This window comes from Pogona vitticeps, chromosome 3, assembly GCF_051106095.1.
Source record: "Pogona vitticeps strain Pit_001003342236 chromosome 3, PviZW2.1, whole genome shotgun sequence".
Classification (NCBI taxonomy): Eukaryota; Metazoa; Chordata; class Lepidosauria; order Squamata; family Agamidae; genus Pogona; species Pogona vitticeps.
Window position 1 is genome coordinate 65,960,998 of NC_135785.1, and position 26,587 is coordinate 65,987,584.

The 26,587-nt window shown below is 43.1% G+C and overlaps 1 protein-coding gene across 1 annotated transcript in view; it reads right to left on the minus strand.

Annotated features, from left to right (window-relative positions):
- Positions 1–379: 379 nt before the first annotated feature.
- Positions 380–26,587, minus strand: part of VAX1 (ventral anterior homeobox 1) — a 39,236-nt gene continuing 13,028 nt past the window's right edge. Inside the window, exons 2-5 of the mRNA XM_072995495.2 lie at positions 14,283–14,388; positions 9,428–10,247; positions 7,278–7,465; positions 380–3,191 (exon numbers count right to left, since the gene is read on the minus strand). Coding sequence (XP_072851596.1) covers positions 2,670–3,191; positions 7,278–7,465; positions 9,428–9,668 — 951 coding nt within the window. The 5' untranslated portion in view covers positions 9,669–10,247; positions 14,283–14,388 and the 3' untranslated portion in view covers positions 380–2,669. The remainder of the gene's footprint in view (positions 3,192–7,277; positions 7,466–9,427; positions 10,248–14,282; positions 14,389–26,587) is intronic.

Here is a 26,587-nt window from a genome sequence, read left to right on the forward strand (position 1 = left end):
CTAAGAAAGAGCAGATTCTGAAACCGTCCCTAGGTGACATGGGGGAAACGGATCGGAATAAAACATTAAAACATATGAAGAATAAGACATACCTACAGTTAGAAGGCGGTGCAGCATTTGGAATATGGGTTTTTAAAACTCCCAGAAAGAAATCCCTTTTCCTCCAAGGTAAATAATATTATTCAAATACTGAAGATCTGAATTTCCCCACTTGACAAGAATGCTATTGCACAAGCCCAGCAGAAATATTCGTTGATTGTTGAACACCCACTAGTTAAAAGTTACATCCTTTTCCCCCACTTTCCTCATCTTCCCCCCTTTTTACACATGATTAACAAGACTTAACAAAAAAACGAAAATAAGAACTAATTCTGTCATCGTATAGATATAATATATTTCACTCTCACCACATAAATACAAAACATCCAAATATTCAGAACAAGGGTTAGTAGCAGGGAGCTCACCTTCGCCCACAGATTCATTCATTATTTTTTTTCAACTACTTGTCTAGAAACTTCAAACGTAAATAATTTACAATAAAATGACTATGACAATTTTCGTTCTGTTCTCTTTCTCCCGCTCTCCCTCTGTCTGCTCTAGAATTAGTTCTACTAACTACATCAACCATCCCACTTTTTGCCTTCTTCTTCTTCTTTTTGGTTGAAAGGTTTGATGGCACATGTTTTATACAGTCTTGTAAACGCAATGTACCAAAAGTGTATTTTTTTAATAAAATAAAATAAAATCAATAACAACTAACAAAAGTAGACGCTGATTTTCTTTTCGTTTGTTTTGTTTGCTGGCAAATTCCAAGTCCTGGAGTTTAATGTAAAAGGGGGGGGGGGAGGGAAATCCAGGAACCCATGCACAATTTAGGGTGAGAGTTGAAAATAACGGTGGTTCCAGTGGCGTTTCTTAGTACAAAATCAAATCGCACTATAGGTTCCTTGTGTTTTGCATTGGTTTTAATTTAAGGGTGCCTATTTTAGAACAAAATGACTCAGAAAGGGCAAACAATCGGGGAAATTGCTGTTTAAGTTCAGTATATAGGGAGAAGGTCAATGTTGGACTTCAGCAAGGTGTAGAGATGCCGAGGCGTTCCGGTTTCCTCTTCCATATTCATCCATCTCTATGCAGCAAAATCTGCCCTATGGGTTCGTGGTGTGTGTGTGTGAGAGAGAGAGAGTGACTGAGAGAGAGCATGTCTATTTTAGCAGGTAGAACTGAAATCGGAGGGAAGAATAAGTTGCTGATAATTTTTAAACCCCATTCCTGCCTAAGCTTTCAAATACCGAAGAACAGCTTTAACTTAGTCTGCTTCCGGGCTTCGTGATGAAGCACAGACGAGCATTTGTTTGTAAAACCACAAGCTTGGGCCGGTTTGTTGGGGAGAGGGCGCTGTGAGGTTTGTTACAAAAGTTCCCAGATGTCACTTTTATATAATTTTTTTAAATATAAGCCTTGCCGGGCCAATCCTTCCAGAAAAAGTCCTTTGACCGCTGTAGCATTTGAAAGAAGGGCAATTCGTGTCCTCGTCCCCTCTCCCTCCCCAGTCTCTTGGAAATGAGATTTCAGTCCTACACACTCTTGCCGAGGAGAAAGTCTCACTGGAGCCAGATTTCTAAATAATGTGGCTTTAGGAAATAATATGGCAGGAGCCCTTCCGCCGGTGTCAGAGGGCTCTGTGTTTCGAATTTTGTGTGTGTGTGTGTGTGGGGGGTGGGTGGGTGTGGGTGTGGGTGTGGGTGAAACTGACTTTCAGGGTTTGCTGCCGTGGGCGGGAGGCTGCGACCAGTCACCCCTTCACAGGGCTTTGGTTAACCGGCAGTGACAAAAGGGAACATTTCCTGTTTAAAAAAAAAAAAAAAACGAAACGGAACGGAACAAACAAACAAACAAACGGCAGAGGTGTATGTGAGGATTCTTGCCAATACTGTACTAAGGAATCGAAACCTCACAGGTTGGACGTGTGCCCGTGCGCGTACATTTACGTGCACGCGCCCTCTCTCGCGCGCACATTTAAGCGCCAACCAATCCTTCCCGCTTAAAAACTCTCCTCGCGCTCGCTCTTAAAAAATAGTAACGCTAAAGCCTCTCCGCAGCTTTTTGTGAGACGCGACGTGAAGTCAAAGGTGCCTGTTTCAAAACAACGACCACAGCAAACAACAAAACCTCCTCTTTCCCGCTCTGTCCTTTCCCGCCATTCTCCCACCTTCCCTTCATTCTCTCCCAAACGACCACGAAGCGCGGGCCTTCCTCCACAGGACACGCAGGGAGTTTGGTCTCCCTCGCCCGGGCCGCCCGCCCACCCACCCAGCAAACGGTGCCTGGCATGTTGTGTCTGGTGCCTTAGGTCTGTTTACTGCCAAGGTCTGGCTATGGCGGGTCGCTTCCTTGTTGCTGGTTATCGATTTGTTTCACTGATCTGACGCCTCCAAGTCAGATCGGTGAGGCATTGATGCGCTCGTGTTGGCGGGAAAAAGAGAGAGAGAGACAGAGAGGATTCCAGGCGGCCAAGTCGTGTCGAGAAGCTCTGTGTGTGTGGGGGGGGGGGGGCGAAGAATGGCGAGGCCGGGATAAAAGGAGAGGGCACCTAACGCGTGGACACCTCATAAATAATCGCCACAAATAGATACTATAAATAGAAAGACACGAAGAGTCACTGAGAGTCAGTCCAGCGCCTTTTTCTCCGCGCCTTCTTTATTGGCCGTCCGGGAGTAGGGCTCGAAGGCAGAAGAGCTCAGGTATCTGGCCGACAGTTCTTGCAAGTTCCCGGCTAGGGAGCCGGCCATTGCTAAAGGGTTAGAGGAGAGCCGGCTGGCCACCGAGCCCAGCAGGGTAGGCACCGGCAAGCTGAAGAGGTTGTGAGCCCCCGGAGGGGACGGGCGGGCTGGTCCGCCGGCGGCGGTGGTGCTGACGGCCGGCTGGTGCGGGGAGGCGCCCGTCGTCCCCGATCCTGAGCCGCCGGTGCCGCTGGCGAGGCTTGGGGCGCGCAAGGCCGAGCCCAAGGCCCCGGTGGCGCAAGGCGGAAGGAGGCTGGGCAAGCCCGGCGGGGAGAGCAGCCGGCCTTGCTCCAGCAGCCTCAGGACGCTGCAAGTCGCCGCCGTTTCCGACACCACCGATTTCAGCTCCGAGTCTTTGCCTTGGTCTTTCTTTTGCTTGGTGCGCCGGTTCTGGAACCAGACTTTGACCTGCGCGGGGAAAAAAAAAAAACCAGGGGATGGGGAGGCGGAGAAAGGCAGCGCGTCAATGGAGGAACCGGGCGGGAAAGGCCACAGCACAGCCCAAGACCCCGAGCGAAAAAGCGCCCTCTCCCCTCCTTGGTATCCTCAGCCCAACCCTTCCGGTCTCCTCTTCCAGCCTTCCCATCTGTTTCCCCCGCGATTTCATCTTTCTTGCCAGTGCGGACACCAGGGGTGGGCTGGGGTAGCGGGTTAAGAAATTTTCCCCGAGAGCCTCAAGTGGATTTAGGGTTCCCCTCTCCGTGGTGTGTGTGCGAGTGTCGGGGGAGAGCGACTGTGTGTACCGTCGTCTCGAACGTGCCGAGAATCGCAAAGTGATCTTGCACACTTAAAAGTGCTACTGAAGTGGGAAGAGAATTGCAGAAGTAATAACAAAAGCGTCCTCAACGCCTTAAAGATTAACACGTTTTATTGTGGCTTTAGCTTTCCTCGAAGAGAGAGCCCTACTTCATCGGATGCATGAAGTGGACCATAAGGGCTTTGGGGAGGGAAAGAAGTCCCCCGGAGGATTCCGTGTGGGCCCAGAGGAAAGAAGAACTCCTTTAAGGACGCCTGCTTTTAAAAGATCCAGGAAACACAGGCCCCACAGAGAAGCACAAGCCGCACCTGGCCGTGGATACCCTCTGCCACCTTCCTCAACGGTGAGCATTGGGTGGGGCAGTTTGTGTGGAAGAGACCTCGCCCGGAGGGACGCCTCAGGAATACCTCGGGTTTGAGCAGCAGGCGACGACCCGTCTTAACTCATTTAAGGGGTCTCTTCCGCACCCTCACGTCCCCGACTCTGAGAACAAGGTTTAGAGCGCATGCTTTCTGAATTGGCGATTTCCCTCCACTTGCTTAATTTCTGGGAACAACAGATTTTCCTTCCATCTGCGGAAGCCTAAACTAGGTAGTGTTTTTTTTTTTTCGTTTTCGTGTTGTTTTTTTAACAGTCAGAGACTGTTCTTCTATTCTATTAAAGCCCGCAACACCCCGAGCAAGCACCTTGGAGTGTCGTGGGCTGTTTCCACTGGTCTCCTCGGAACGATTTCGATTCAACCTCCAGTTTTTGGCTTCAAGTCCTGGCATTAAAAAGGCACCTGAAATCTCTCTCCCCGCCTTCCCCTCGAAACGACGTTAGATCTCTTTTCTACCATTTCAAATGTTATTTCACTCAAATCAATATCACATGCCACATTCTAGCCTCTGAGGCGATTTCGTTTGTCATACTACCTAGACTCAGTCTGACAGCCAAAGAAATGCTAATTAGCTTGTCAGGGGGATTTCATTACAGTACAAGATCTTTTCAAGAAACAAGAAACCACTCCTTACATGCTTAGCCTTTTTACCCCCACCGATTCTTTTCCCTCCTTTTGCCACCTCGAAATAATGCTTCCCACGGACATTTCCAGGACAATCCGAAAAACACATAGGTTTCGCCCCATTTTCGCACATTCTACACTCACCATGACCAAACAAACCTATTTCATCCACTAATAAGTAACAATTACTGCCGTTGACATGGTATTTTCAGGTGGACGCAAGGGAAGTGAAATAATATTTGAAATGGCCATCTCATTGTTGGGAATGTTTTCAAGTGCCTGCAGGCATTTCATCCATTTTCCTCTACGGCTCCATCCCATTACCTCTTTCTAAGACTCTCTTATTCAGTAAATATTTCCACACGCGATTTCCTTCCTGTCCAGAATGGGGTTAACGCCTTCTCGCCTCCCGTGCGATACACAGCGCTCTCTCTATACACCACAAGGAAAATGGACACGCCCTTAAAACCTCCCACTTACACCGATTTTGCAGCATGTGGCTGCAGGATTAAGATAGAGGACGAAAGGGAAAGAAAAGTTATAGCAGGTCTTGAACCTTCTTTTCGCAGATTACTGTGAAGTGAAAAAATTACCTTGCACGCTGTCCTCTATCTGCCTTCATTGTCTGAGCTTACTGGCGTCTGTTTATCTATATCTGTATCTATGGTTTCCATTTATATCTCGTCCTTTATTTTAAAACAAAAATCTCCCAGGTCAGGACACCTGAATTTCTAGTGTTCCATTTTCTGAACCGCCCCATCACACATGTAGCGCATGTTTATTAAATGTTTGTTAAACGTTTATTAAAGATTTATTTCACCCAGCTAGATCTAAAAACTGAATGAGGCGGCAATTCGCCGTCCACTTTCGTGGGAATATACTCCATGGCATCCAAAGGAGTTTACCTCTAAGTAGAGAGGCACCGAGCTACAGTGTAAGACCACCTACCTCTGCATTTTTTTCGTTTGACACTAAGCAACATTGAAGTAAGCAGAACTTTTGAGTAAAAATGCATAATAACGGCCAGTGAAATCCGTTTTTAAACCTTTCTCTCCCCCCACCCCCAATTGCACAGTGTGCACATTTAAAACAAAAGTAATAAACCGCCAAAATGGAAAAATAAGAGGGAAACTGAGGAGAATTAAGTGTAGCGATAATAACACTGTAGTTGAATATCCTGCGGAAAGGCCTATGCATTCTTCCTTGTATGGGGGAACCTCCAGCTTACTACACTGGAAGGAAATTCACCTCCAAGCCAGGGCGTCTGCAAAACTGGATTCAGAATTTCTGCGAATTTTAGTGGGCCTGCCAGGAATTTCCCTTGTAACCAGCGGAGCCCTCACTGCAGTCCTGTAACACCTTCCCCTAATAAACACACACACAAACTGGCTTGGGGAGTAAGACCCATGGAAGCCCGTGGGGTAGGTGGCTCCGGAGCGGAGCAGGGGCTCCCTCATGCCACCCACGAGGCATACATGCTTCCGAGCAAATAATCCTAACCTCTGACAGCAGACCACTCGGAGGAAAGGTCTGGATCAGGATCACAGGGCACGGTTCCAGCTGGCGGAACTTTTACCTGCTCTGTTAAAGAAACAAGTTCGCCTCTGGAAGGGGCGAAAGCAGGGTTGCCGTCCAGCTGCTGCGGCTTCCGCCGCCGCCACGGCCACTATGCCCTTGCCAAGTAAGTGCTGGCATTAAACGTCGCCAGACTATTAAACCAACCTTGCCTTCTCCTCTCTAAGCGAAAACGTCCACTAGACATTTTCTTACTCTTCTTAGGTTAGATCTCTGTTTTCCACCTCTGGGATAACCTGTATTAGACACGGTGGGAGTTTGCTTTCGAGTAAATCGATAAAAGACTACGCTGTCCTGAAAGACGGTGATCTCCAGTTGCCGTGAGATCTCCAAAGGTCTTCCAGATTTTATTTTGTTTCTGTGCTTTTCCTGACTTTTGCAAAGCCCTGGCACCTTGCAGCCTTAGGCTTCTGAGATATTTTACGCCAAGGGGCGCTGAAATAAATTAGCATTTATTTCAGCGACACTTATTTTGACTATCGAGAGAAGGGGTATTATTCCTCAAAGGTGACCGTTGGGGGGGGGAATTACGCTGGCAAATCTAATGAAATTTGGAATACAATGGGCCTTAACTCTAGACAAATCTATTTCCTTATTTATGCATACCTCCAATTTAAGAGTGCAGTTTACACATCTCATTGAAACTAACCCTTTCTGAGTACCCCGATTTCGAGCACACCGAAATGCCACCTACATTGAAGCCGCCTCGCTTTTGTTCTGGCAAAAATGTAGGCGCGCACCATATCTGAGGTGAGGTTTTTTTTTTGTTTTGTTTTTTTTTAAAGCATCTAGGATATTACAAATGCAAATAATTCTCATTAAACGAACTGGGGAGGGGGGAAAAAAACCTTCCGCCGGTAAGGGTAACTTTAAGTCCGTGGGAAGGAAAAACTGACTTGCGCTCTAGACCGGGGCAATGTCTTTGTCAAAGGTGTTTATCCGGAAAACTTGGATCGATCCCGTCAGGGCCTGAAGTCGTCACGGTGTTACCTCAGGTCAACTCTGGCAGCACGGGAGTCCCCCAATAATCATCCTAACGGGGCGATATGCATTGAACGCTGGCCTCTGTCCTGGAGCCTCTACATCCCGCGGAGGCTCTTTCAATACCCCACCGTCTGCGTGGGGTGGGGTAAGGTGGGTTTCTCTCGCCCTTGTGTACCTGAGTTTCTGAGAGATTGAGCTGTCTGGCCAGCTCGGTCCTTTCCCGTCCGACCACGTATTGGCACCTCTGGAACTCCATCTCAAGCCTGTAAAGTTGTTCCGCGGTGAAAGAGGTCCGGGTCCGTTTCGGCCGGTCCAGATCCAGCCCTTTCGGGAGAATGATCTCTCTTATGGAACCTTTGGCATCTGGCAAAGAGAGAGGGGGGCACTTTTAGATCCGGGGAAGGAAGGAAGGAAGGAAGGAAGGAAGGAAGGAAGGAAGCAAGGAAGCAAGGAAGCAAGGAAGCAAGGAAGCCATGTATAAGGTTTGCTCGGAGAAGCAAATCTTTCGACCTGAGCTGACGCCTCTACGGAGCTCCCAACCTTGATCCATGCCCCGATCAGGCCCTTCAAAGGCCGCCCATCTCAAGAAAGGACGCTGGGATGCCAAGGGCCCCCGATACCACACATACATGAACTTTGAAGATATACCAGCATTACAAAAGGCCACCAGTGTTGAACCCGGATTTCGCGAAGGAAATCAGAATCCCCACGGGCAAGGCCTAATCGCGGAAACTCCTCTCTCTGCCTTCTTGTCTTAGTGGCAAAATGGTCATAGCTACCTGGGCTGGCTCGGTGGTCACCATGCAGGCGCCCAAGGCAACTACGAAGCGTTGCACCTTTCACCTCCCCGGCTCATCTCACCCCGCCGGGTCACCTCCTTTGCCACTGGCTGCCTTTTGGTCTACAGCTCCGGCCGCTCTCCCATTGCCGACCCGTTTTCTCTGCCGGCCTGGATCTCAGCAAGGCACTGCGTTATCTTCTTCCCGCCTTGTCACGTCAAAACTCCATTCGGACGACACTCGATTTACTTTCCCAACAAACCCTGGAAGCGGCAGAACTCCAGTTTTTAAAAAGAGACCTTTCCTTTCCCAGCGTATGCTTGCGTACGTGGGGAGGGGTGGCTTCAGCTGGTCGAGCCGCACTAAATCATGTTTACTGGGCCTGTTTTACTCACCTTTCTCTCGATAGCCTCTTTTTAAAACAGGAAACGATCCATGAACCGATATTTCACAATTCAACCTCTTTCTCTCTTTTTAAAAGCATCCTGTAAAATTACTGTATTGCATTGGATAGGTGGAGGCCGGGAGACCGGAGATAAGGAGGATGATTTAGGGAATCATCAAATAGCAAAAGAAAAGAAAGAAAAACCACATCCTTCACTTTAAGGGAAAAGGTTTAAATTGAATAAACTGATGTCTTTTCTTAAGGGTGTTAAACACGTGTCGTTATTCTTAAAGGACAACAATCGAAGGAAGACTTTGCACCTTTTAAAAGGAACTTCTGAAAATATTTGATCCAACCTTTCGACTAGGTGCAGGTGCAGGTAAACAGCACAGGACTGGGGGAAAAGGGGGGGGTCCTACGAGTTGTTACAGCGGATTCAGAAGAAGCAGCTTCTTGCCCCTTTCAAGGAAGGAAGGAAAGAGTAGGGAGAAAGGGAGAGAGTTACATAAACAGAAGCATTCTTGTGTACTTCTGAATATGTCAATATAGGAGGCTTCTCTTCCTCCTCCTCCTCCTCCTCCTTTTGTTTTCCCGCCTCCCTGCAACCCCGCCACAACGCCACTGCTTTTTGACACTTCAGACTGGCAGGCTCTCCCAAAGATCTGCAATGGCGAAGTCAGTCCCATTGAGTTAAATGGGTCTTACTCCGAGGTGCCGGACGCCAGCTGGAATCCACGCGTACAGCAAGGGGTCTTGGCAATTGTGTAGACTTGTCATTCACCCAATTCTCCGGAGGTAAAGCAAAGATACAAGCGGCAAGAAGCACACGCTAAAGAGATCGTGGTGCCCCTTTCCCCGAAAAAGAAAACACCCAGCCCCGACAACTAAAGAAAACAAGGACCAAAAAAAATCAAATCAAAACAAGTCAAAACGAAACAAAACCCCTACAGTTGGTCTTCCAGTTTCCACCCAGCAGTTCTAAATACTAAAATGTCCCTAGAGGTGTGGAACAAACCAAGAATACCATGAAACAGATGTAGAGAAGGCAGAAGGGTATTAAAAAAATCTCAAGAATTTGTTTGATTATAAGGTGGGGCGGGGGGGAGAGAAAAAGAAAAGGGAGGGATTTCAGACCCGGTCGACATAACGCGACACTCCTACCTCGGACTAGGATCCTTCTGCAATAATCCGGGTCAGCAGAATTGGATTTATTTTTACTGCAGTCTTCTGAGACTCCGGAAGCCGAAAAAGTCCCTTGTTGATCCTTTAAAAAAGAAGTCGAAATATTTCCTTCGGAGGATCCTTTGCTTTCCTTGTTTTCTTTATGTCCGTTTTTGGATACCCGGTTGGTTTCAATCTCGGAATTGCATCTAACGTCCATTTTGTCTTGTTTCCCAAACATGTAGTGCAATATGGGTTTGGGGGGGAAAAGTAAAAGAGAGAGAGAGAGAGGAGAGAGGAGAGAGGGAGAGGGAGAGGGAGAGGAAGGAAGGAGGCGGGGAGGAAGAAAGAGGAGAGAAGTCTGTGTGTTGGGTATTGCACGGCTTATGGTCAGATCGGTGAGTAACAGGCAAGTCCCTGGGAAGACGAGGGGTCGGTGCTGCTTCTGATGGAGTGGCAGGAAATCTGCCGCTTCCTCAACCCCAGCGTCCTAGCGCGAGTGTCCAGCTTCCCTAAGCCCCAATGATCAGGTACTCCACAGTGCAACTCTAAAGTGATTTAATGCCTCCCTTATTACGGGAGGGGGGGTTGTAGTTGTTAGACACCCAGAGGGACGTGCACTCGCTGTTTCAATTGATTACGGGTAATTTTGCAGCCTCCACATTTAGGTTACCTCATGAATACACTAAATTGTTTGGATAATATATCACATCGTAATGGGTGGTTTGTATGCTTGTCCCCAATCAAGTCGAGTTTAGCCAGTGAATAAACTGAAATGATTGGCCTTGCTTTCAGGAAACACACAATCAAAAGACGGAGACTTCCAGAAGAAGGGGAGGAAAAGGGAAGGGAGAGAGAGAGAGAGAGAGAGAGTTAAAAAAAAACATACACCAAACTTTTCACAAAATTCAGCCTGAATTGTTAGGAGCCATTAACAACCATTATTAACTTTCTTCATTTTGCCTTTAACCCTTCGCGAGGGCAGAGTGCCCCCCCCCACGAGACAGGCCAAATTAAAAAAAAAACATTAGGCTTCCCAGGAAACAAGCGAAGATTCAGAAGTTGGCAAAAGGAGTCTTGACGTCTCACAACAAAACCACGAAGTCACTCCCTCCCTTCAGAAAGTCAACCCTCCAGAGTGAACACCAGTCAAAAATAAAAAGGAGTGTTCTCGCGCTGTGGATTTCTCTCGGTGCAAGAAAACATGTCTTTTGTTTTTCTTGCTCTCTTTTCTCCCCCCCCCCACTTCCGCGAAGTGGGTTGTGGGGGAGGGAAGGGAAGGAGAGAAGGAGCAAGGAATCTTTCCTAACACTTATCTCCCCGGCCAGCCATCTTAAACTCTTCCCTCTCGTTCATTCAGTTCCGACACTTGTGTGTGTTCTCCTTCCTGCCTTCTTTCTAATTCTCTGCGCCTTCACAAACACTGAACGCATTTCCAGCGCATGTTTCTGGCTTCTTTTTTTTTTAAAACCCTGAAAAGGCTGCTTTGTATTGAGAGAGAGAGAGAGAGAGAGAGAGAGAGAGAGAGAGAGAGAGAGAGAGAGAGAGAGAGAGAGACGGGGAGATCTCAACGGCGTGATCTACTGAAGGGGGGGGGGGGAAGAGAAAAAGTTTCCCCTTGGCTATTTCATTGTCTCTGCTACAATATCTTTGAGAACCGCAACAGCTAGTAATCCAATAAGACCATTGATTAGGCCACAATGATTCAATTCAAGCAGGCGGCTTTGTGCGGAGAGCATGCTCCGGCCTCTCTCGTCACCTTGCAGGGCAGAAGCCCTCTTCATGCTGCTCTCCTTATTCAGGCCTTTATGGGAAAGGTAGAGCGAAAGGAGTGAAAGATGGCAATTATCTAATTGGACTATTAACAAACAATCTCCGAGTGTGGCTGTCTGGCATTGGTTCTTGGGCGGGGTGAAAGGCCACATGTTGCCCGGGCCCCCTTCGACAAAAGAGTTTTAGGGGGCCCGGCGAGAGCGAGAGAGCCAGGGAACTTTTCACACACATCCAGGCATTTTAATTCCCCCCCTCTCTTTTTAAACGAGACTGCAGCCCTCCCCACACTCTCAGACTTCGGTGTGAGGAGAAGGAGGAGGAAGAGAAAGACCGGCGGGGGGGGGGATGTGTGGAGTGGGCGGCGGCGGCGGATTGGAAGGAGGAGGCTTTTAGTTAACTTTCTCCAACGAAGAATGGCGCCATAACGGCAAAACAAGAAGCCTGAGGCGAGGGAGGGAGGATGGTGGGAGGGTGGGTGCTGCAGGAGCTCTCCAGGACCAAGCAAGAGGCTTTCTTGAAGGAAAAAAAAAAGGAATCTCAAACACAAGAGAAGGACCCTCTTGACTGGACTATTCATATACTGGGGTCTGAACGGAAAAGGTACAGAGAGAAGGAGGGGGGGCTGTTCCAGCCACTCCCCCCAAGCCACCCATAGTTTCTTTTCTTTTCCTTCTCCTGGACACTCTTTCTGATTTTGAGGATGGCCACCCCTTCAATTGTGACTAGACCCTCTGGATGCATGGAAGCAACCCAGGCTCCCTGCACACCCCAGCCTCAAGCCACGGTCGAGTTGCCCAACCCAGCAAGCGTGGTGCGGTGATTCAGAGGTTTGGACTGGAGCTTGGGGGGATCCGGTTCAAGACTTCACTGAGGCATGACACTCTCTGGTCGAGTCTGGGCTAGTCAGGCAATATGATGTACCTCATAGGATTGATGATGTGACCATGAAGGAGGAGGAGAATTGGTACCTTTAGCCCATTGTGTGCTCGGCAGGATATTAATGTGTGACCAGGAATGAATAAAGTAATTATAATACTTTGCCCTGTGTGCCGTGTGATCTATTTGGCTTTTACTATGCATGGTGGTGCCATTACACAACCAGCTCACAATGAGCTAGAGGCAGTCACACGTAGGCAACCATTCTCAGGAAGTGCTCCTGTCTTGTAAATGTCTTGTCCAGGCAAACTCCTAAAAGCTGAGAACAGAAATGGGATAGCTTCTGTCCCTTTCAGAACACTGCATTGTATATTGTAATATGAGATTTTAGTATTATTTTTATTCAGTCATTGTTTTACACACTAATGTGTAAAACACATAGGGTGTGTTAGTAAGTGACATAAAGAACTCAATGTTCCTATGTCATACGAATCAGCAACAGAATTCATAGCAATTATATGGGAAAACAAGAGGTGGAGGCTTATTAAGAAAGGGCACGGGTTTTTCATTCTTGCATCTGCTGGATTAAGAAATTTAATCAAAAATTTTAATGGGCCAGGTGTCTCTGATTGATAGGCAACATTTGACAAAATATATATTATTCATATGAAACTGGCTGCATAGCTCATTTGGCCATGGAGCCAGAGGTTGGGAATTTAGTTTCATATTGTGCACCTGAGAAGAACCAGCCCGTATGGCACTGGACAAGCTGCACAGTCCCAGAGCACCCCAAGGGGAAAGGAATGGTAAATCACTTCTGAGTACTCTCTACCTAGAAAACTCTGAAAAGTGAGAATTTACTTGACAGCACACAATTATTATTATTTTAATAGAAATATGTATAAAGAAGCAAAAAGCAAAGCAAATTGTACTACTCTCTGGGCAGCTTACAAGTTAATTGTGCAGGCTACACATTCCCGACCACCACCACCATGAGCTGGGTACTCATTTTATTATTTATTTATTTTATTTGTTCGATTTATATCCCGCCCATCTGGTATATTCTACCACTCTGACATGGGAAGGATAGCTGGCTACCTGGGACTGAACCCCAGATTATGAGCATAGTTTTGGCTACATAGTACAGCAGTTTAACCACTGTGTCACAAGGCTCAATTTTTCATCAAGAGCTCTTGGGAGTTAAAGTCTAATAAGATGTGAGGGCTCAGGTTTGGGAATCAGCGTTGCTACAATATGTGCATTGCCTGAAAACAAAGTATGATTCTTGTTTCAGATGTGCTAAAAGAAAAAAGAGTATTTGCTTTTTCCACTATGCAACTTCATAAACAAATTTAATCAATACATTATCAAGTCAAACAATCAATCAAAAGTAGAATCTTGTATAAGTTTTAATCAGAAAAAATATAAACAATCCTGCTTTGTAAGGTCAGTTCTGACTTATGGGAGCCCTTTTCATACTTTTCTAGGTAGAAAGTACTCAGAAGTAGCTTACCATTCTCCTCTTCTGGGGGTGCACTGGGTCTGTGCAGCTTGCTGAAAGTCACACAGGCTGGCTGTACTTGCAGGAACTTGCAGGAGGAACAGTGGGAAATCAATTCCCAACTTCTGGCTCTGCAGCCAGATACCTAACTCATTGAGCTATCCAGCCAATGGTTTAGAAAAATACATCCCACTGAATTCCATTAATTCCAATCAATAGAGCTTCCCCCAAGAATAAGGTACAAGACTGTAGCCTACAATCACAAGATGGCAGTCCTATTGTTGGGGTTGTCAGAGTAACATAAAAAGTTAGATACCCGGTCCATCTAGCTCAGTATTGTAAATTCCGACTGACAGTGATCCTCCAGAGTTTCTTTGAAAGAAAATCCAAGATTTCTTTCCCACCCTTACCTGAGTATCAGTGGTATCTCTTTGTGGATGGTCTTCCACACATGTTAACCAGGCTTAGCCATAGCTGGCCTCCAAAATCAGACAAGGTTCAGTGCATCATACTAATATCCTCTCCACTAACATGAGAAAGATTTGGTAATTCAATTAAGGTGATCCATTCATAATAACAGCTTTCTTCATGCAGATTATGGTTTATCTTAACTGAAGATTTTCCCCCAAGGAACCAAGGTTTCTTACCCAGAAGTGTACTGTACCTATAATTCACAAATGAATATCAGCTACGAGGGAACCTTACTATTTATCTCCTCATTGTCCACTTTGGTGTCATCTTCCATATATATTCTCTTTTGAAACAATGTCCTGCTTCGCTCCTGCCACCTGCTCCAGGCCAGGATACAGCACTGTAGGGACAATGGTGATGAAAACACTGTAGTAATTCCTATAGGAAGTTCATTAATATCACAGTCTGTAGTCAGTAGAACTACTGCTGCTTCTTGATGTTGTTCCTCTGGATGTAATCCTAGCTGTCTTGACTTTGGATGCAACAGCTCTAAAGAGTGTTGCATAACATTCAAATCAATCTCCTAGATTTTTCAGACAGTTAAGTCCTCTCTGTCTTCTTCTTACACTTTGTACAAATGCAGGCACCTTTCTTAATTTGTCATTCCCTGAATGCACAACTTCTGATAAGTAGCAACTGGAAGTGTGTGTGAACTGACTCCATTATGTTTGATGTGCTATGAAGCAATATACATAATCTGCTTGTAGTTGTTGACCCATGACAGCTCATTCATAATGCAACTCACCACTTGATTTTACAGTTTTAAAGTGATAAACATGCACATATTTTTTAAAAGCATATTTGAGGAAAAATCAAGTGATATCCGCATTCTACCAAATGTACTGGATCAGTCATTCCTCATTGAGAATCACTTTATTAGGAATCCATGGGAACTGCTTCCAAATACGTGCACTATCTTCTATATTAGGTGTCAAATCATGTTATGTACAAGATAGCCATACTGATCATAAGAATGACTGATCTATATTAGCAGCCTCTTTCTGAAAGACCCTCTTTGACACTCAAAGGCAATGTGAGACTATGACATTGACAGAAAAATTGCACACAGGAGGAATGGCTGGTTGTACCACTGGACTGCCACCCCTTCCCCATTTCAGAAAGTAAAAGAGCTGTGCCAGCTTTCATTTCCCATCAACTGATTGATATGGAAGGAATCCAAGTCATCAGAAACGCTGAAGAGAAAAGCATTATGGGTAAATAACACATGTATTTTCAGATGTCAATGATGTGAATGAGCAGCAGAACATTAAAAGGTATCAGTTTTATATCAAGCAAATAATGAAGAGGAGCATACCCTCCCTACCAAAGATTCGGGAAGATCAAGATATGGGACTTCGTACAGACATATGTTTCCCCTTCTCAACTAGTTTTCTCAGTTGCAGATCTTTCTCCATAATGCTCAATGGTGTGTTTGTTTTATGTAAGTGATGGCCATATTGGCTCAGGTATTGTGAGAGTTGTAGTCAAAAAAGGTACGCTTTTCCATCTGTAATGTACACTGCGTGTCTTTCAAGATGGTCTGAACCAGTCACTATGCCCCTGTGTAATCTAGAATCACCATGCATGGACTGAACTGGCCCAAAGTCTTTGAGAAAAAAAGCACAGAATGATAACATCCCATTGTAGCCATAAAATAGAAGTAAATAAATTAAGAGTAGCAAACATATTCTGTGCAAGACTAAAAAGCCAAGAAACCGTGTTCTGGAGGTTTTTCTTTCTAACATTTCGGCAGTCTTTGTGGCCAGCATCTTCAGAGGACAGGAGTTAAAACAGGAGCAGGAACACAGACAGAGTTCTAGCTCCCATCCTCTGAAGATGCTGGCCGAGACTGGTGAAACATTAGGAAGAAAATCCTCCAGAACACAGCCAAACAGCCCAAAAAACCTACAACAACCAGAGAGACCTTCTCTAATTCTCCTACAGTCTGAGTCTGCCCACCTGCTCACCCATTTTATACAGCTAAGATGTGTGCCTTATATGCATGGGTTCTTATATCTTCATGAGCCTTAAAAATGCATTCTTGGATTGCCTAACTGTGCAAAATACACACACAGGTAAAATGAAAGAATATACAATATCAGTAGTCTGCAGGGAAGCAATATGCTTCCACAAAAGAAAATAAGGGAAAATTGTATTTTGTACTTGTGAAAACCCATAACAAGTGTTTTCAAATAAACCAGGCAAAACTGTTCTATTATAAACCTGAAGGAGAAATTATAATTATATTTGTAAAAAATGTGTGGGTGTCTTTATGCTATTTCCCCTATGCATTAGTTATACTACTTTCCACATGTATGGCATAATAATAAAAAGAGAGTTGCTTGATTTAATTATGTCATTTAAATAAAAATATTTTGAATTTAATCAATATACTTTAATTTTATAGATTTAATCAAAAACTCAGTCAAGCCTACAGGTGTTTTTCAATTCATCCTCAATGACTTAAGGACCTAAATACTGCAATTTTAAAAATCATGTGATAAAATATTGTGAAAATGTACTCCACCACATAAGCATGACTTTCTTCTTCTGTTTTTTGCATACTTTCGGAAACTAACTAACTAACTAACTAACTAACTAACTAACTAACTCACTCACTCACTCACTCACTCACTCACTCACTCACTCACTCACTCACTCACTCACTCACTGAATGAATGAATGAATGAATGAATGAATGAATGAATGAATGAATGAATGTCTATGCAGGACTGTTAGTAGAGTGGAGGAACTGAATCTTTGCTTTAAGGCACCAAAATCTGGAGGTGAATATTATGTTGGATGTTAGGAAAATAAAGTGCAACAGCTCTTGGTCCTATTCACTATTCTGTTCTTCTTTACTGAAAGTGTAAATTTCCTCTTTCTTTTCAGAGAGCACCACATTCTCTTCTTCCTTTTTACCAAGGTGGGTTTGCACCCATACATCAAAGTGAAATGAATGGTAGAGGGTCCTGATTTACCATGGGAGCCAAAATTGCTAGTTACAGTTTTGTATCTGTGCCATGTTCCTCATTCAGAGGTGGGCAGTTTTAACACATCTGGGGGTCAGTTCCATCTCTGGCCCATCATGAAGTACACTACCTCTCTGCTTTCAAAATTTCTTATGTCTGAGTTATGCTTCATGGAGGTTTCTGGGAATTTAATTATTCTTGTTTAAAAGAAATTCACTACTTTTGTAGTTATAGTTGTAGTTGTAGTTCTTCTTGGGAATTCAAAGGGTCACTGGGGTGGGACTTCAGAGAGTATGGGGACACAAAAATGGGAGGGGACACATTTGTTTGTTTAAGATTCATGCCACTTTTCTCCTGGTGAAGGGTCTCAGGGCAATTCACATAAAGCATTAAAAATATTAAATGTAGCATATAAACTCTCATCTAAGATCATTTTAAAAGATCTAAAACAACATTAAAAAGACATTGAAGAGCTTATAAAAGCAGAAACCATAGGACATGTGAAGATGAGCTACAAAAAGCCTGTCTGAAAAGAAAGTTTTAAATTTGTTTTTGGAAGAACAAGAGAGAGGAGGCCACTCTAGAGGGGCGGGGTATAAATAAATAAATAAATAAATAAATAAATAAATAAATAAATAAATAAACTTCATGAGGAGCAGGCATTCTGAAATGTGGGAGCAACCACCAAAAATACCCTGTCTTGGTTCTCCATCAAACATACAGTGGGGTCTTGACTTGAGAACTTAATCCGTATTGGAAGGCGGTTCTCAAGTCAAAAAGTTCTCAGGTCAAATCTGTGTTTCCCATAGGAATGCATTGAAAACCATTTGATCCGTATCTGCTCTTTTCCGTCCATAGAAACTAATGGGAAGCTGCTATTCTGCCTTCGACCACTAGAGGGGGATAGTTTGTTTCTTTTTTTCTTAGGTCAAGAAAGGTTCAGGGAATGCAGGGAAAATACAGTCCAGGCAGTACAGTACCAGGCAGTCCGAAGACTGTCTCCCAATCCACTCTCTAAACGCTGGGAGGAGTGAGGAAGCAGACAGGCACCCTTTTCACTGGCCAACAGTTAACTGAAAGTTCACATTTTGCACTTTCCATGCCTCCCGCGTGGTTTTTTTTTTCAGTTCTTAACTCAAATCTAAGTATGTAAGTCAAGTCAATATTTTCCTATGAGAGTGGTTCTTAAGTCAAAATGTTCTTAACTCGAGCCGTTCTTAAGTCAAGACCCCACTGTACTGTATCTGCAAGAGTGATGGGACTAAGAAAGGACCTCCTCAGAATACCTTGACATGAGGACGGTTCTATATGGAAATATAGTCTATCAAATAACATGTATCTCATGGTCTATGTATTACTCATCACATAACTCTAGCTACCTCATAGGTCTTTGCATGTTGAGTCTGTATATGGTTTGTATCAACATTTAGGTGAATGCTGATAAAGCAAGGTTCATGAGAAGTCTGTGAGTGGACTCAGCCAGGCATGCTTGAAAGCAACTGTTATACAGGAATGTGGCCCTCAAGTTGTTGTTGGATTCCAGTTTTTATCAGACCCAGCTGCCCTGGCCAGAGATGAGGTATGCTGGTATGAGTAGTTCCTCAAGAGCTGGAGGCTGATGTTCTTCTCCAGCCCCATCCTATATAGGTCACTGTACTAAGATTTACAAGGTAGCCAGAGAAATGGGGTATTTGGGATTGGAACAAATATGCTCTCATTTGGCCCATCTTTAGTATTTGAGAAATGGGATGCTGAACTAAAGATCACAGAAGAATTTGCCTTCAACATTCATAAATGTTGAAGGCAAATTCTTCTGTGATCTTTAGTTCAGCATCCCGTTTCTCAAATACTTCTGGGAAGTCCCTAAGCAATGTATGAAGGCAGTCCATTCATAGGCCCCCAGCAAGTGGTTTTCTATGGGAGACTTCAGAATAATTTGGAAGAAATTATTTTTACTGAAAGGCAGAATATGTGTAAGCAAAGAAGCTCATATACACCAATAACAATAACAAAATCCTCATAGATAACTAGCATTCCAAGGAGAAGCTTGTCTATTCTTCTTGACAAACTTGTTTTATTTGTATCAGGAATTCAATGCTTGTAACTGAGAGTTTGGATTGAAAACAAAGAGTATTGTGGTCCATAAAAATGAACAAGTTTCATTCAACATAAAGCTAGAGGGATAGTAGTCCATTTCTTTAGATGCCACAGTTCAGTAAAGCCAAATTAAAAAAAATGTTTGTCTTTTAAGATGTAACAAGAGTCTGTTTCTGTTGTTTGATTACAACAGACTAATATGGCTAACTCTTTGGGTATTTGGGCAGAGACACAGGTGTGACGAATTCTTAGAATTCATACTACCTGCATCCCAGGTCATGCCACGTAATATAAATCTGCACATAAAACAATGCTACTGAGAATGCATTGAATTCTTTGCTGACTTGTATTACACATGTAACAACTATGCTGACTCTTGAAATTATATGTTAAAGGCCGACATGTGATGTTACAGGTGGTGTTAGAGGTTGTGATGGTGTAATGTTGTAGCTTGAGATGTTGCAATATATTCTGAGATCAAATTTGCACTTTTAAAGCCTTTTACTTATTCAAAAGCACTTAATATATGATATTTGCTCAAATGTCCATATCTCTGGAGAAAAAGTAACCCACCGCCATTTTGCAGCCATGTGTGCCTGCTTAGGTGACAGTTGCATGCAAAGGTCTCAGTGAGGTAATTTCTTATTTTGTGTCCTGCAAGGATAATGTATCCTTCTGCCTGTCTCAGCATTCACAAAAATAATAACGAACAGCAGTGTATTTTGGAATATGAGCGAAACTAAACAGTTGGAAAGATGATACAAAACAGGAGCAGCAAATGTTTCTCATCTTATATGTAGCAGCTCATATAGTGGCCAGTTTCCTTTGAAGATCTAGTAGCATTCATAAAACCTAGCATGAATAGGTGTTTATCTCACTGCACTCTCAGACTCAAACATTTTAGCTTAGTACAAAAAGGTAAAGCACTTGAAGGGAAGACAATCTAATGAGATTTATTCTGAGCCAAATCAAACCTTTTCATCATGTCTTTAGATTCTGCTGAATCAACATGTGCTAAAAAATCTTCAATATTAATGAAGACAGATAAGGCTGGCCTTTCTCCAGGTCAAAGCTATGGACCATGTAAAAATAAGAAAACAAAGCACAACAAATGAAAACATGAAATATATTTTTTGTTACTATTTCCACTAAAAAAAATATTCAGTGCAAATAGGAACACTTTGAAAAACATGTTTTAAAATGTAGGTTTATTTACTCTATTAACTACAGACCACCAGACAAAGATGACTTAGCATGCACACAAACACAAATAGTATAATCATCCCACAAGATTATTGGAAGAATACGTATACTGACACCAAGGGCACATTTAGCTGTGGACAACCCAAGATGCTTTTAAAAAAGTTTTTCACATTGAGTACACAGTGCTAGTCTGGGCACATTGTGAGGAGACATTTGGGTTATGTTTGAAGTGGCTCTGAAAAGATCTTCCAAACTGATACATTATTTTCTTGGCAACAAGTCATTAATGCAACCATGTGATCTAAAAACAAAATTTCCTCATATTTCACTGTCCGCAGTTTGATTTTCAACAAAGCACAGTTGGGGCCTGTTGTTGTTATGTGTTGTCAAGTCAGAACTGACTTATAGTGACCCTAATAAGGTTTTCAATATAAATGAGGTATTTAAGGAGCAGCTTTACCAGTTCCCCACTCCCAGTGAGTTTCCATGGCAGAACTGTGGAATCAAACCTATTATTCTATCCATTACACCACACTGGGCACCCCTCATGATCTACAGCAGTGGTTCCCAGCCTTGGACCCCCATATGTTTTTGGACTAAAATTCCCCAAAGTCTTCACCACTAGCAGTGCTTACCAGGATTTCTGGGAGTTGTAATCCAAGAACAGCTGGGACCCCAAGGTTGGGAAACATTGATATAGTAATATAATATAATATATATAATATTATATATATAATATATATAATATAGTATAGTAATTATAGTCCTGAACTACACTTGAGATAAGTTTACCCCTCTCCCTTTCTTTGACTTCATCTGGCTCCTTGCCTTATCTTTATGGTAAAGCTCTTCTTGCCATTTGGCACAATGAAAAGAGGAGATTCCCAAGTAGTTACTGTACATGCATAACACATTATCACTCACTAAATCAGGCCAGGACACTTTCATCTCTCCAGATGTTTTTTGCTATACAGGTTAGGGCAATCAATGTTAAGGAATTATGGTGGTCTAGGAAAAGCCACAGTTGGCCTGCCTTGATCTAAATGGTCCAATAAAGTTATAACTCAAATCTGCTTTCTTATGAACTCACACAAAGCACGGCAGAAGCCGTTTTACAAGTCATGGTCACACAGCAGCTGAATAGTTGTGTAGCTACTGCCCTGCTGCCCTTCTATGTTCATGGAAGATCTTGAATGCATAGGAGTTCTCACAGTCCTCTCATGACTATATCTCAGGGATGGGAGGCCTCATGCTACCATTTTGAGATGGGAAGTATGGAGCCATGGCGGGTATCTAGTTGGAGGGGACTAGATGGCAGCACCCTTGCTTTGAGTTATCTTCTGCAGAGGCAACCAAACAAGGTACGGCAACACCTCTTGGTTCCACTATGTGGTAGGGACACATAAGATCCTCCTCTTTTGTCCAAGTTCCACCTTTTACTGGGTCAGAGGAAGGCCCAGAGAGACCTCCCCAGTCATTCTATCTAGGAGCCACCATGTTCTGCAAAGCAATTCTTGCAATTACCAAAGAGGTAGTAATGTTAGTTTGCAATAGCTAAAGAAATGAAGAGTCCTTGGGTACTTTCTAGGCTAACATATTTATTATAACATGAGCTTTTGTGAAAATAGCTGAGTATTTCTCACACTGTTTCTCCACAGTGTAAAGCAATAAAGTTATGTTCTTCTAAGACTATTGAATAATCCTTTTAAGAAACAGTATGCGAAACCACTATGAAGTTTGGGATATTCTGTAAAAGATTTGGAAATGCTAGCTTCTATATCTGGTCTTCTACCACTGACTACTATAAAAAGTCTCTTATTCTTTATTCAGAGCTGAAGAATAGAATACAAGGCATGAAAACTTTATTTACTGTTGTGACACAGGATATGAGAAAGTCCACATTTAAGATAAATTCCTGTCTTTGACCTATGGCTCTGGAATTGTGAGAATTGCATTATCTCTAATTGACTCATTCTTCAAATGGGCACTACGTATAGTTCAATAGACTTCCTAATGATTTGAAAGAAGCTGTGAAAGCAAGGTTAGCAAGAAGAATTGACCATGGTACTAGTTATTAAAATCTGTGGAGAATTCCAGGGCAGTTTAGGGTGATCCTGGCATACGACAGAAGGACATAAGAGCATTGGGAAACTGGGTAGCACGTCAAGAAGCAGCTTTGGCCATGGATAAATGTGAGGTAATACACAGTGACCACAACATACTACATTGGTAAAGCAATCTGATGATCCTTGAATGTTCGGAACTTACAAAGGAAAAGATAACTGCTACCAATATCATCAGCATTGCCTTCTTCTCTTCTTTTTTTTAAGAAAACCCAGAAGAAATCATTTAGCTACCCAAAAAGGGGATGGGTCTAGAAAAACATAGAGTGTGTCCCTGAAAGAGAATTCCAGCAGGAGCCTCCTCTCCTTCTATTAATTCCATGTTCCATTTGGGTCACCAGCATTGTAACATATATTTATGGGCCATCTGAAAAGCTCCTGGAAACAGTGATGGAAATGACTGATTATAGGTATGGGAGGATGTATGTACAAAGAAAGAGTGTGAAGTGTAGAATTATTTTGCTCGATATGAGTGAATTAAAGAAGGTCTGACGGTGGTAATCAAGCTTATATAAGTGTGCACTGGACAGCGAATACTTCCCTTTTCTCCTTAGTATAATATGAGAATAAATTCTAGGTTGAATTAAAAGGGAGTAAAATATGCATTGAAAAGAGGTGCAGTTTCTTGGAATGTATTATAGGATTCACTGCAGAATGATTCTGCTGTAACTGTTGTGATTTTTAAAATGAGCTGTATAATGTTACATACAATTGTTTTATCAGGCAAGACTGTGATAGAGGTTATCTTCTAATACCACATGTTTATAAGGAATAGGGGGCAGAAATTACCATTGCCACAAAATATGTGAGTAATTTCCTTGGCAACTAATTGTATAGTTTAAAAATATGAGACACACTGGCTGAAATCTAGTAGTAAGTAGTAAATAGAGTAGGCCCATTGAATCAATTGAATTTATGAAGGAGGTGACTCACTAAATCCTGTGTCTCAATGGGCTTACTTTAGTTGCAACTTGCTACTGGATTTCAGTCACTGGTGCCATCTCTGTGCTTAGAACTCATGTGAAAGTCCAAATATCTGACTGATTAATGACCTTTCATTAGACACTAATGGCAGTTCTTGAGAAAGTTAGAACCCACCAGCCAGCATGGACACTAGCTGGCCATAGCAGTTTGGATGTCCTGGGAGCTGTAGTCCAAAAAAAAAAGTTTTTGCCTTAATAGGACCACCACTTGCTGCCTTCTGACGTAGAGACATGAACAACATTGAAGGTCTGCCTCACTCTACCTCGTGATCTCCTAGGACATGTTTGGTTCCCAGACCGGCTTTGTTATTTCCTAAAGAGTCTATATAGCCTGTGATAAACTCAGTGCCGTAAGCTGCACATCTTGATTTACATATTGCATTTGTTATTAGGTGGCAGCCAGTGTGGTATAATAAATAGAATGCTGGGCTAGGACTTAGGAGACCTGGGTTCAAATTTCTGCTCAGTCAAGGAAACTCACTGGGAGAATGGCAATGGTAAACCACTTGAACGTCTCACCTCCAAACTCTATTAGCATTTCTTGAGGTCAGAAGTGACTTAATGGCACATAGCCAGAGTTTCCTCCTGGATACAAGGGAAGGAGTTTGATATGCCCTCTGAGATTTAGGGGCTTGCGCTTCAAATTTCAGAGACTGGCTCTTTTCCAATACAACATCACTTCCATTATTTTAATGGTTGAATCTCAGAAGAATCCACTGACTCCTTTGCCCTGAACTTCTATGGAAAGATCACAAGATAAGGTTTTCCTGGGTGACATGCAGCCTTTACTTGAACAAAGATTTGCTAACCTTTTCTTCACCTTTTGGCTGGATAAAATGTGCTTAGTTAGGTCAGATGCTGCCTTAGGTTAGTGTTTGTTCTTGAATTCTGAAGGGAAAAATACAAGAGATCTGAAGGTAGGATTGATGCTCCTGGAAAATGGCATGAAACTGGCATAATTCAGGAAAACTGAACTTTTGTTAGTATTTAAGTTTTAATAGACTAATATTTTAATTGGTTTAAGCTGAATAGAAATTATATTTTTCCCCCGGAGATCTGAAGAAGGACAAAAGAGAGGTAGCTGGCTGTGATGTTTATCTATAGTCATTATACTTTTCCAGGAACCTGAGTCCTTCTAGAAGGAGATCTTTACACTGGAAAATAATTGTTCTTCCTCTGTAAACTACAGTGGGGTCTTGACTTGAGAACTTAATCCGTATTGGAAGGCGGTTCTCAAGTCAAAAAGTTCTCAGGTCAAATCTGCATTTCCCATAGGAATGCATTGAAAACCATTTGATCCGTATCTGCTCTTTTCCGTCCATAGAAACTAATGGGAAGCTGCTATTCCACCTTCAACCACTAGAGGGGGATATTTTATCTCTTTTTTTCTTAGGTCAAGAAAGGTTCAGGGAAGGCAGGGAAAATACAGTCCAGGCAGTACAGTGGACCCTTGACTTACAGAATTAATCCGTATTGGAATGGTGGCTGCAGGTCAAAAAGTCTGTAGGTCAAGTCTCCATTGAGCTACAGTGCATCGAAAACCGATTAATCCCGTAACAGGCCATTTTTGTTCCATTTTGGTTTTTTTCTGGTCTGTAAGTCAAATCTCAGTCTGCAAGTCAAATCTAAATTTTGCGGCCAGAGAAGTCTGTAACTCAAAAAGTCTGTAAGTCAAGCCGTCTGTAAGTCAAGGGTCCACTGTACACACTGACTTGCAATTGGCTTTTTACTTACATATGTTCTGTGTTGCATCCAAATTTTTGCAAACAAATTAAACAAAACTGTGACCAATTACAATTCGCTCTTATTGAATGGATAACACAACGCAACGCAACACAGCTAACTAACTGGAAGATTCTACACATTTCTTGAAATGAAAGGGTGAGCAACAAAGGTCTAAAGTGTATAAAGAAAGACCAAGATGTTTAGCAATGTAGCTTGTTGTTGCTCCTGTGAACTACCTCACATTTAGACATGATCAAAGTTGTTTCTTGATGTGCTCGCCCAGTTCCCAGTCCTGAAAAAGCAGCATTTCTTTTCTCATGTTAGGGTGTGGCTGGGGGATGGGAGGGTTTTGGACCCTGCAGATTCTGCTCTTTGTCCTGCCAGACCCATAAACTATACCAAGTTTTTTTATTTGTTGGTTTGTTTTTTAGGATGCAGTTGGGCACAATATGTGCAGTTGGAGAAAAAAAAATATCTGCAGCTGGAAAGTGGTGTACAGCTGGAGATACAGAGACATATATTAGACAGGTTATGCATATCTTAAGAACTTAAAATGGCAGGCAGTTCATGTAATACAATTTATATAAAATTTAGATAATGGTCAGGACTGCCCACACTCCTTCTTGGTGAGAACCTCCTCTTCTTTACTTCCATCAGCTATAAATACCTACAGTTTTTAGTTTGACTGCAGCATAATAGATACTAAAGCAGCCACTCAACATGAAGATTTGTGCTTTACTTTTCCAGGGGGAAGGGGGGCAGTTTGACAGGGCATCTACAGAGCTGGAAAATCCACTTCTAAACCTACCTGCACTACACCTGAGATCCTTTCCCTCTTACCCTCCAGTTTCAATATCCAGGGAGATGAGGGGCCTGGGTCTTTCCAACAGGGCAGACAGTAAGAAGTTCAGTCTCCTCCCAAATGGAGCTCAATTTCTGAACTTTGAGGGGGGGGGGCACAACTAGTCTATCCAATGGTATTTTGGTGCTCTCCCAGGGACATGAGAGTGCACTCTCAGAAACCGAAGTCAGAGAGAGCTTGTTTTAGAGCTGAAAGTGCATCAGTGTTGGAGAGAGTTGACTGAAGTAGCCTGACCTTGTTTGTGCAATCCGACATCACAGGAATCTCCTGCCTAAATCCGTAAGACCTATCACCAAATAAAGTGAGCTAATTTATACAGTCCTAGAGGAGTGTGAAGCTTGTACTGTGACTGAAAATACACATGTAGAAATATTTTATTTGTTTCATTTGGAGCTGTTTTTGGGGGGTGCTCTTTCATTTTTGTGTTTTTGTGCACCTGTCTTTTTATTTTACCCAAAGGGATTAACTCACTTAGGAGGATTCATTTCCTTTCTGTATTTTCTCACACTAGTCCAAAAGAGTCCTAAAGAACAATAAAAACATTAAAAGAAAAAACAAAACAAAACAAAACCTC